Genomic DNA, 12,157 nt, shown 5'->3' with positions numbered 1-12,157 from the left:
ACGAGAAAGGCTTGGCAGAACGGATTAGGGAGAACACAAACACATTTTACACTTATGTGAGGAATAAGAGAATGGTCAAAGAAAGAGTAGGGCCGATCAGGGATAGCATAGGGAATTTGTGTGTGGAGTCTGAGGAGGTAGGGGACGCCCTAAATGAATTTTTTGCTTCTGTCTTTACGAAAGAAACGAAGTTGGAGTGAATGAAACCTTTGAAGAGCAGGTGTGCATGCTGAAATGAATAGAGATAGAGGAAGCTGATGTGCTGAAAATTTTGTAAAACATTAAGATTGATAAGTCGTCAGGCCCGGGCCAGATTTGTCCTCGGCTGCTTTGGGAAACGAGAAATGCAATTGCTTCGCCACTTTCATCCTCGCTCTCCACTGGAGTCGTACCTGAGGACTGGAGAGAGGCAAATGTAATTCCTCTCTTCAAGAAAGGAAATAGGGAAATCCCCGGCAATTACAGACCAGTAAGTCTCACGTCTGTCGTTTGTAAGGTGTTAGAAAGGATTCTGAGGGATAGGATTTATGACCATCTGGAAGAGCATGGCTTGATTAAATGCAGTCAACACGGCTTTGTGAGGGGCAGGCCATGCCTCACAAATCTTATCGAGTTCTTTGAGGATGTGACTAGAAAAGCTGATGAGGGTCGAACTGTGGATGTAGTGTATATGGACTTCAGCAAGGCATTTGATAAGGTTCCCCATGGTAGGCTCATTCAGAAGGTCAGGAGGAATGGGATTCAGGGGAACATAGCTGTCTGGATACAGAATTCGCTGACCAACAGAAGACAGCGAGTGGTAGTAGAAGGAAAATATTCTGCCTGGAAGTCTGTGGTGAGTGGTTTAGATTAGATTAGATTGCATTACAGTGTGAAAACAGGCCCTTCAGCCCAACAAGTCCACACCGACACGCCGAAGCGCAACCCATCCATACCCCTACATTTACTCCTTACCGAACACTATGGGAAATTTAGCATGGCCAATTCACCTAACCTGCACATCTTTGGACTGTAGGAGGAAACCGGAGCACCCGGAGGAAACCCACGCAGACACGGGGACAACGTGCAAACTCCACACAGTCAGTTGCCTGAGGCGGGAATTGAACCCGGGTCTCTGGCACTAGAAGGCAGCAGTGCTAACCACTGTGCAACCGTGCCGCAGGGCTCTGTCCTTGGGCCTCTATTGTTTGGAATTTTTATTAATGACTTGGATGAGGGGATTGAAGGATGGGTCAGCAAGTTTGCAGATGACACGAAGGTTGGAGGTGTCCTTGACAGTATAGAGGGCTGTTGTAGGCTGCAGCAGGACATTGACAGGATGCAGAGATGGGCTGAGAGGCGGCAGATGGATTCAACCTGGATAATGCGAGGTGATGCATTTTGGAAGGTCGAATTTCAAAGCTGAGTACAGGATTAAGTATAGGATTCTTGGCAGTGTGGAGGAAGAGAGGGATCTTGGTGTGCAAGTACATAGATCCCTTAAAATGGCCACTCAAGTGGATAGGGTTGTTAAGAAAGCATATGGTGGTTTGGCTTTCATTAACAGGGGGATTCAGTTTAAGAGTCGTGAGATCTTGTTGCAGCTCTATAAACCTTTGGTTCGACCGCACTTGGAATACTGTGTCCAGTTCTGGGCACCCTATTATAAGAAAGATGTGGATGCTTTGGAGAGGGTTCAGAGGAGGTTTACCAGGATGCTGCCTGGACTGGAGGGCTTATCTTATGAGGAGAGGTTGACTGAGCTCGGACTTCTTTCATTGGAGAAAAGGAGGAGAAGAGGGGATCTAATTGAGGTATACAAGATAAAGAGAGGCATAGATAGAGTCGATAGTCAGAGACTATTTCCCAGGGCAGAAATGACTAACACGAGGGCTCATAGTTTTAAGCTGGTTGGAGGAAAGTATAGAGGGGATGTCAGAGGCGGGTTCTTTACACAGAGAGTTGTGAGAGCATGGAATGCGTTGCCAGCAGCAGTTGTGGAGGCAGGGTCATTGGGGACAGTGAAGAGACTCCTGGACATGCATATGGTCACAGAAATTTGAGGGTGCACACATGAGGATCAGTGGTCGGCACAACATCGTGGGCTGAAGGGCCTGTTCTGTGCTGTACTGTTCTATGTTCTATAACGTGGGAAGGTTGTCGAGACGTGAAAGGTTTCACAGTTCAGGAATGTCGGAGGAACTGGAGTAGTTTTCTGAGCTGGGGACGGTTTAAGCGCTGAAGGAGTTTACATATAATTGAGGGGTTGGAATGGCAGGAAGAGGATAATGAATCTGGAAAGTATAGGTTCAGAACAAGGTTCCACAAATGCCAAGAGTTGTCAGGAACGTAGAAGGTTACAGTGATAGCAATTGTATGATCTGGAACAGACGGCAAGAATTGGGAACATTGTGGGCACTGGAGTTCGTTTCAAACAGAGGGAGAACCATCGAGAAACATATGAGTACAGAAACGTGCAGAGCTGTAGGCCCTATACGACTTCATTGAGATGAGAATTTTGAGAGCAATGGGGTAGTTTCCAGGGAAAAGGATAATTGTCGGATAGTGGCGGTTTACACAGACAGGGAGTGTTTTAGGGAATGGAGCAGCTTGCAGAAATAAAGTTAGTTGTACCGATTAGGAGTATAAATAAGCTTATGGAGAGTAGTGAATACAGATGTTGTTATAAATATATGAAATCTCAGGACCCAGAGCTTATTTAGATATGTATTGTGTGGAAACTTGTGCAGATTTTGGGACAGCAATTTTGTTTGGAGATAGTCACACAATGAAGGGAGCATTGTTTTTTGATGTATTTATTCATTCATGGGATGTGGACGTCGCTGGCGAGGTGAGTATTTTTTCCCCATCCATTATTTCCCATCGTGCAGTTAAGAGTCAAACACATAGCTGTGGGCAGACCAGAGAAGGGTCGCAGTTCACTTCCCTGCAGGCCATTACAGAACTAAATGGGGTTTTCCAACAATGGACAATGGATTTATTATCATTATTAATAACTCTAGATGCCAGAGTTTTGTTGAATTCAAATTCCATAATTTGCCCTGGTGGGATTGGAACCCGGGTTTCCAGCAGATTACCTGTGTCATTGGATTAGCAGTCCAGCAATATTACCAATAGACCATCGCCTCACGTTTTATACAAATTAGAGGATTTTCCTATGTTGAGGGGTTGTAGTGTAGGTTGACGTTAGTACAAATAGTGATATAACAGCTGGAGATGATCATGGAGATGAGTAGATGGGTGGAGAGACTGTAGGAGCTTACATTGACATGGTGGGTAATAGCGATGGGCGGATGATATATAGTTAATGAGTCTTGTGCGAACTATATTGGGACAACAATATGTAATGGATTGTTGAAAGGACCAAACAGGATTACACAGATTGGCGGGGGGAGGGGGTGGGGGGAGGTGATTGTCGGCTCTCGATAGAGTGATATGTGTCTTTTGGAATGTAAGAGGTTACGTAGGTAAGGAGAGCTGTAGGCGCTGCAACAGTTACTGGAGAGTTGAGGATTTTTAAAGGTTTTTAACCAGTTTACAAAAAAGGCGGTTCTTCAGAGTGCATCATGTTACAGAGAGTGAGGGTTGTGCGACCTGAGAAAGTTAAAGATAGGGAGATTTTCGGGTCTGGAAGACAGTGCACGAATATGGACCGTTTAGAGTCTGAAGCATTTTTAATGGGGAAGGTTACACATATCGGGAGGTATGTGAGGACTGAAGGTGAATACACAGATATGGATGTTTTTATTGGGAGAAGGAGCTAAAGGGATAGGGACTGCTGTAGTGGTTTACTTGGATAGGCAAGTTTGCTGAAACGTGTTGCTGGAAAAGCACAGCAGGTCAGGCAGCATCCAAGCAGCAGGAGAATCGACGTTTCGGGCATAAGCCCTTCTTCAGGAATGGGTCCATGCGGGGTCAGTCGGTTCTGTAGACAGGTGCTGAGGAAGGAGATGTGGCTGTGGTAGCGAGTCTGTTTGAGGACGTGGCTGAAGAGCTTAGGGCATAGTACATGACCAGCGGGGTGCAGTGAGAGAGGGACTCACTGAAATCCTTGCAGAGGGAGGAAGAGAGTTTCTTCAAGGAAGGCATCCTTGCAAGAGGATTCCAATTTGGTTAAAATCAACGAGGCGAAAGTGACGACTGCAGATGCTGGAGATCAGAGCTGAAAAATGTGTTGCTGGAAAAGCACAGCAGGTCAGGCAGCATCTAAGGAGCAGGAGAATCGATGTTTCGGGCATAAGCCCTTCTTCAGGAATCGCAAGTTTGCGTTTACTGGAGATAGTTACACTGATCCAGGCAGTGTTCGAGAGTGTTTAATGAACTATGGAGGATGTCGCAGAGAATTCATTACGGGGACTAGAGGCGATTACCTCTGCTGGCAGTCTGGAGGGATGAGAAGAGCTTATGCAGATAGTCAGTGTTGTAATGTTGGAAGTAGATTATAATAATGAGGGTTGTCAACACATAATTGCTTTATTGACATAGAGCAAGTCTGGGGACGCTACTGTCAAACGGAAATTTAGACAATACAGGTCAGTTTACAAAGGCATGAACGGTTCTCGGAGTTGCATGAGGTAATTGTGATGGCACGTATTCTAACGAGTAGTCGAAGTTACAATCATAAGGAGAATTCAAACGGCAGAAAGAGATGACAGTCATATGGAAATCCATAATGATTGAAGAACGTTACATTGGCAACGAGTGTTTTAGAGGCTCGAGGAGATCACATAGGAAAAAAAGCATGTTGGGGATGAGGCAAGGATAGATGATAGGACTACAGAAAGATCTGATTAGAATCTCCACAGTGTGGAAACTGTGGAAACACGTCCACAACAACGTTCCGAATAGAATTCCATCCACACCAATTCCTGTAACTATCCAAGAAACCCTATATTTCTCATGGTTTAATCCATCTATCATATACATCCCTCAAGACTATGGTCGACTAATAATGGCCAATCCACCTAACAATCACATTTTGGACTATGGAAGGAAACCAGAGAAGAAGTAAATACAGACTGGGCGAGAACATCCTCCGGCTGAAATCGAACCCAGATCCCTGGCGCTCTGAGGCTGCCGTGCTAAACACTTAGCCATGACACAACCCCTGCATCTGACGATGCAGAGCATTGCAAAGATTTTACCAAGTTAGAAAATTCACGAGAGTTATCGGAACAGGAGGAGAAAATAATCAGGAACGGGAGAAGGTTACACAGATGGTGTCAATTAGAGGGACAGGAGCAGATTGCAGCCACAGGGAAATCTGTGGAGACCGGAGACAATTACAGAATTAGGGACAGTTGCCAAGCCTGGATGAAGTTTTTAATACTCTGGGTTGTAAACACGAGACGAATTTGCCGAGCTAGCAAGGATTCCATGAACTGGCTGCGGTTGCGAGACAGTTCAAGGGAATGGAAGTTGTTCCAACAGTCAAGGGATGATTTTAAAAACAAATGGATGATTTTAGTGGCTGCATGATACTCGAGAGCTATGAAGGCTAGAAAAGACTGGAGGGGGCCGGATGTAAGGAACATTGTAGTCTCAGAGGAGGTTTGAGAGCTACAGGAGATTGTAGAGAGTGGGCACGGTTAAAAATCCAGGGAATGTTCAAGTGGCTTCAGAATGTTACAAAAAGGGAAGGTTAGAAGGAATGTTTGTAGGAACTGGACGACTTTTACAGATAAGGAGGTGTGCATGGATAGTGGATGTTAAGAAGGAGTGAGGTGCTGTAGATTTTCATGGAGGAGTGTGGCAGTGACTGGAGAAGGTGACAGTGATTTCATGTGCCGGAGAGTCTCCAGGAAGTTACACTGATAGTCAACTTCGTAAGGGCTAGATGTTACAGACAGAGTACAGAAAAGATGACAGTCATCAGAATTTTGGGGATAGTGGCCATAACTCTAAGGTTCAAAGTCTATATGGAAGAAAAAATCGGTACAGTGCAGAAGTGAAGATTACAAATTTGGAGAAGCTCCCTTACCATTAGATCATCACTTTCACTAGGCATGATCACTATCACGCGACAACATCTGTAACTAGACTGGGAAGAAATAATTCAGGTTGTGTTCATGTTTGGAAAGAGGACGAATTTCAAAGTGACAGAGTAATATTTCAGGGCCAGTGTGTTTCCGGAAGAAGGAATGGCAAAGGCAGTATGTTCAGCGAACATTGATCAAGCGAAATTATGAGTTTTATAAAGAACATACAGATCATAAACAGGTTACGCCATTCAAAATTATAGAGAGTACAAGGGGAGGCTTAAAAATGAGGGACAGAAAATGGCAAAGAAATATCCTTGGCAGATACGATTAAGGAAAACTAGCAGGCATTTTATCTGTACAGTTTGAATAAGAGGATTCCCAACTCAAGAATGAGGCCTGTTAGAAAGCAAGGGGAAGATCTGTGCATGGAGCCAGAGGAAACAGGTGCGGTCTTGATTGAACACTTCTCATCTTAATTCGCACAGTAGGAGACATTGTAGCTGCGAATTTCAGTTGGGATTGTGAGGTTCTAAAATATGTTTAGATCAGGAAAGAAGTTGTATTAAATATTTTGACATGTACAAACGTGGATAAATCCTCAGTGCCCAATGAAATGTATCCGAGGGAGATAAAGAGATTGTTGTACCCTGGTGTTTGTATTTAATAATTTGTTGGTCACAGGTGGAATGCCAAATGTTTGGAGGATAGACAATGTCCTTCCCTTGTTCAAGAAATACAGCAGGGATAGCCTAGTTAATTACACAACAGATAGTCACACATCAGCAGTAGGTAGATTATTGGAAAAATAATCTGTGGAAGAATCAACACTTGGAAAGGCAAGGATCAGTTAGGAGTAGTCAGCACGGATTTGGGAGAGGAAGAACCTGCCTGACGAATTCAGTTGAGTTTTTTGAAATGGTGTTTAAAAATGTGTGCAGGACAGGTGATGTGGCTTACACAGACTTCATTAAGGTCCCACATGGAAGACTATTACAAGAAAAGTCCATGGGAATGAAGGCAAATTGTTAACTTTCAAGCAACATTTGTGGAGGGATGCTTTTCCGTTTGAAAGTTTTCCACTAAATGCTCCCCACAGAAATTTCATTCACGTGGATCAGCTATTTTCCCAAAACCAACTCGAGTATATTTGCTTCCCTGACTTGAATTTATCAACAAACCCTCCTAAATCATCCTTAAAAACACTGCCCAATCCAAATCCCAAGTACAAAGTGAGTCCCTGTCCAAATAGCGGACGTTATTATCAACTGCCAACAGTATCACTGCAACATTTACATCTTTCCAAAATCTGTCCACATAGTCTCTTTTCTGTCTCCCACTGACTGTTGAGATGCCTGTAACGATTTATCCCTCTGATTGCAGAAATCTGCACATATTTACTCTTTGCATTTGACTTCTGATGTATTATCCCTCAGTACAGCCGTGTTCGTTTCCCTTAGTGGTAAAGCAAGTCTGACACCCTTTTGACGTACATTTCTTTCAAATCTAAAGCATTTATAACCTGGGACATTCACCTGCAATTTCTGGTTTCTCTTTTTAGCCAAGTCTCCGTAATTGTAATAATATCATAGTTCAAGTTAAAACCAAAACTCAAAGTTCATTCCTTTGTTTCTTACGGTTCTCACATTTCAGACAATCTTGCCTGATCGGTTCAGCAGCGTTTTCCTGCAGCGTTTGCATTAAATACAAACACCAGGGTACAACAATCTCTTTATCTCCCTGGGATACATTTCATTGGGCACTGAGGATTTATCCACGTTTGTACATGCCAAAATATTTAATACAACTTCTTTCCTGATCTAAACATATTTTAGAACCTCACAATTATTAATCGTGTACTAATTTTTATTTGCATTCCAAACGTTAAAAAGGAATATCAATGCAATGAATTTTGATAAGTGTCTGACATCGACAATGCATAACTAATGCAGAGATAAATAGCAAATAATAAAGTCTGTGATTCAGATCGTGAGAAATATTTTATTTTGAATATTATTTTGTTTTAGTTCAGTTGCAAATATACACGTCGAGACAGAAACTGCGTTTCTGCTAATTGTTCGTGAATAGAATGTGTACATTTACAATTGCATGAAGTGACATGGAATTATTCCAAAATTGTTTTTGCATGAAAGAAATTGAATTAAATAACATGGAATGCAGACAGTTTTCCAGTGAGTTATAATTTAGAGCCATTAGAAGAGACAGGGCTCGGTAGGGTGGAAACTCCGTGAAGCAGATCAGCTAGGGTGACATTGCCCAGAAGTACTGGTGAGAGACCAGGAACGAACAATAAGTGCTGAGGCTGTTCCAGTAACACTAGACCAAATAAAATGCGCACAGGTGACATGGTAAAAATTGAAGAGAGGGGGGAACTGCACCCTGTCAAACCAGAAAGTTGGAGTCACTTCTATATATCTGACAAATTCATTAGTTAATGGCTCGCCTCTGCTATTATCCAAAAATGCTTGAAAAATAATTACAAACAAATTAATCTCGATTATAGGTGAACCTGTCCTTCAAATGTCTGAGCTGTAATTTCCTTCTGGCACAATAAAGATGAGGTGGTGAAGTAGAGATAGTTCATGGTAGGCGTTTCTATTTTGGAGATTGAAAAATTTGGAAAAACAGGTTGCGTGGATATCTCACCGCATTTTTTAACTCAACTCTAAATTTCCTCTGCGTTCCAGCATAAATAAACGGATTGGTGCAAGAACTCAAAAACTGAAGCATAAATGCTACTTCATTGAGAATAAATGTGGAAACGCTGGAATTGGACCCAGATGAATAAGTCGCATTTGAAATGCGGACATACAGTATTGTTATAAAATATAATGCATACAACAGAATGAAACTGCCAGAGATGGCAAAAAGCAAAATTATTGACTTTCTTCGCTTCTCCATCTCTGGGTCAATTTGATTCTCTCCATTGCTTTGGACCCAGAGTCTTCTGCGGGCTGCATTAGCTGCTAGAATGTGTCTCACTGTCAGAACATTTAGGAGTAAAATTAGAATGAATGGAGCACATGGGGTTAAAATGGAACTAATCAAATCATACACAATCCACGCAGGTGATGTATAAAAAACTGCTTTTATACCACAGTACCAAGGCATATCATTAATAATATATGTTGGTTTATAAACAAAATATCTGGCGATATTTTTAAAGCAGGATAGCATAGACACGGATCCTATAACCCAAGCTGCTGTCTTCTGAGTGCAATATTTTATTTTCAGCTTCTGACAACAAATGGCCACAAATCGATCAAAGGTGAACGCCACAGTTAACCAAGCAGAACTATCTATGGCTGCAAAATTTAATGCATTACGCAGACTGCACACTGGTGTAATTGACAGGAAACTAGATGGAAAATAAATTCCAGCTATGCGGTTCAGTAGTACTGCCGTAACCATGACGAATAGATCTGTTGCTGCCATGGCCACCACGTAATAAATTATACATCGAGAAAGACCACATCTTCTGTGACATAGAGTCAGAATCACAACTAGATTAGCTGCAATGTAGAGAGAAAACGTAGGGTGAGAACAAGAGAAATGGTTTTACTGTCTCTTAATAAAACAAAAAAAAAGAACAGACATGAAGAATTAATGTGTCAACAGTAAACATTAAGATGCAAACATAATCTACCTTTCACCGAATAATTTTCGAGTCTTGGTTGCAATATACACGTGTGCGTTAACAAGAGTCCGATCAGTCAGATATTAAAGCACAAAAACAATTAGAAAATCCAACAAATAAACAAATGAATTGGAAAATATGACCAAATTGCCACAAAGCATGGAGTACAACATGGAAATGCAACTTTATCATCATCGAGGGTCTTTGGAGTTGAAGTCATCCATGAAAATTCACATGTGCTGTCAACTCATTCCAAGAAAAGAACATTGGCCAACCTTGTGAAGCCGCTTTGTTGCACTGCGCTGTCTTGAGGCTTGTCAATTTTATCGAGTGTGGTGCTGGAAAAGCGCAGCCAGTCAGGCAGTACCTGAGGAACAGCAGATTCGCCATTTCAAATATCAGCCCCTCATCAGAATGCTGTCTGACCGGCTGTGCTTTTCCAGCACTACACTCATTGACACTGGTATCTAGCAACTGCAGTTTCTTTTCTCTCCTTGACAGTTTATTTGAATTAAGAAGCTTTACTTGCAAATCTGAGGTTTTCCAGTTGGGGTGGAGTGTCACTGAAGGTGGAAAAAATAAAGATGGGGAAGTCCAAGGGTTTGCCACACGTAATTAGCTGAATACAATACTAAATGCAAGATTTCACCATTTCGATCCAACTACAGAAGTGGATATGAAGAAGGAGAGACTGCGTGAAGAACTGAATGAATAACTGATTGAAATTGACGACAGAAAAACTGCCAATTCTGAGGAAGTGCCACTGGATTCAAAATTGTATGTCTGTTTTATTTCCACAGATGCTAACAGGCTTGCTGAAATTTTCAAGGATTTTTTTGATTTTCTCAAGAAAAGTGAGTGTCCTGAGAGTTAGGAAAGAGCAAAATTTCGGTCTACATGAATGCTTACACACTGAAGCTGTTGTTGCGAACATTTGAAGGCGGACTCACAACCGAGCAGAAAATATCAACGTTCTGTTTAATGGCAAATAAAGCACCAATCATATATCTGCCATCATCAGCATGATAATAACGCACTTTCTCCACACTTATCTACTGATTTCAGCTAGAACTGAACCACTGGTTCAGTCCAACGCATCACGTACTTTGTTGTACTTATCACAAATTTGTCAAGTTCAATAGAACAACATATCGTAATACATTTATATAAATATTTTAGTTCATTCACACTAATAACGGCAGTATTATAATTGAAGTTCGTATATGAATGATATACTCTGAAGATTCATGAGATGGAAAATATCAATTCCTCAAAACATTTTCTTAATGTTTCCCCTGCAACAAGATTGTTAAAACCACGATGTCATTGCCAAAGGGATAACAGCCCCGTTCTTCATTGCAAGAATTGTCTCAATCAAATAAGAGAACCACATTCAGCGTTAAGATGTTAGCAGTAAAGAGGATAAATAACTTTATGAAAGCAATGAAATTGTTACTGATTCAGAGAGATTGGATACTATGAAAGCAAAATAAATAGGTAAAGAATACTGAAAGAGTGTTGCAACAGAGTGTTACAAGGGGACATAAATTTAAGGTAAAGGGTGGAAGGTATAGGGGAGATGTCAGGGGTGGGTTCTTTACCCAGAGAGTCGTGGGGGCATGGAATGCGCTGCCTGTGGGAGTGGTAGAGTCAGAATCTTTGGTGATGTTTAAGCGGCAATTGGATAGGTACATGGATGGGTGCTTAAGCTAGGACAAATGTTCGGCACAACATCGTGGGCCGAAGGGCCTGTTCTGTGCTGTATTGTTCTATGTTCTATGTAAATATTGCGGAAAATGAGTAAAAAAGGCAATATCAAATACAGAAATTACGGTGGTGCAATAGCGAATTAATATAGTTAAACTGAAACGTGCACAGGGAAATATGACAAACAACATCAGTTACACAAAATACATTATACCAATGTGATGGAAAATAAATATTATGAAATACAGCGAATTAATTTGAACGTAGAGCAACGATACTGTAAAGACAGATGGACTACTGTTGTGAACTAATGTTTCATGAATAAATGCTAACATTTTACCTGGAATCCCGATAGCTGCAATGATTGGATAGTAAATGATAAATACACGACCTGATGGTACTCCATGCATTTCTATCAGAAGCTTTGAAAGAAATCTGAACTACACCGATAAAATGGTTACTGTTATTCGTTCCGATGGGCTCCAGGGAAAAAAATACATGACTTAATCCTTTAAGTTAATTGCATTTAATGAAGTGAACAAATGACTGCAGCTGTTGTAGGGTGCTTTTTTTAATGCTTTAACTTAAGCCATGGTTTTACATTATAAATTTAAAATAGCAGCTAATCTCTATCGAAGGAATATACTTAAATTTATATGCAAACAACCATCATATTTTGGTAATCATGTCCGGTCAAAGGTTGTTTTTTTTCCCAAATCCACTCCCTGTGTATTGTCAGTTTGTCGTGGTAGAAAAGCGTGGGTGGCCCTCAGATCTCCTCAACGATGTTGGCTGTAGCATTGCTCCTGGTGGA

The 12,157-nt window shown here is 41.5% G+C and overlaps 1 protein-coding gene across 1 annotated transcript; it reads right to left on the bottom strand.

Annotated features, from left to right (window-relative positions):
- Window positions 1–8,594: 8,594 nt before the first annotated feature.
- On the bottom strand, window positions 8,595–11,753 carry LOC148134951 (putative G protein-coupled receptor 139). The gene is made up of 2 exons (XM_087985238.1): window positions 11,684–11,753; window positions 8,595–9,511 (listed from the first exon to the last, which is right to left on the bottom strand). The coding sequence occupies exons 1-2, from the start codon at window positions 11,751–11,753 to the stop codon at window positions 8,595–8,597; spliced, it is 987 nt and encodes a 328-aa protein (XP_087841364.1).
- Window positions 11,754–12,157: the final 404 nt, after the last annotated feature.

This window comes from Chiloscyllium plagiosum, unplaced genomic scaffold, assembly GCF_037043375.1.
Source record: "Chiloscyllium plagiosum isolate Xiang-an unplaced genomic scaffold, Cpla_swu_hap1 HiC_scaffold_51, whole genome shotgun sequence".
NCBI lineage: Eukaryota > Metazoa > Chordata > Chondrichthyes > Orectolobiformes > Hemiscylliidae > Chiloscyllium > Chiloscyllium plagiosum.
This window is presented reverse-complemented; position numbering and strand designations above follow the sequence as displayed.

Coding starts and splice junctions, on each gene's coding strand:
- LOC148134951 (XM_087985238.1), bottom strand. CDS start 11,753: ATGCATGGAGTACCATCAGGTCGTGTATTTATCATTTACTATCCAATC. Junction 9,512..11,683: donor TGCAGCTATCGGGATTCCAG/GTAAAATGTTAG, acceptor TCTACATTGCAG/CTAATCTAGTTGTGATTCTG.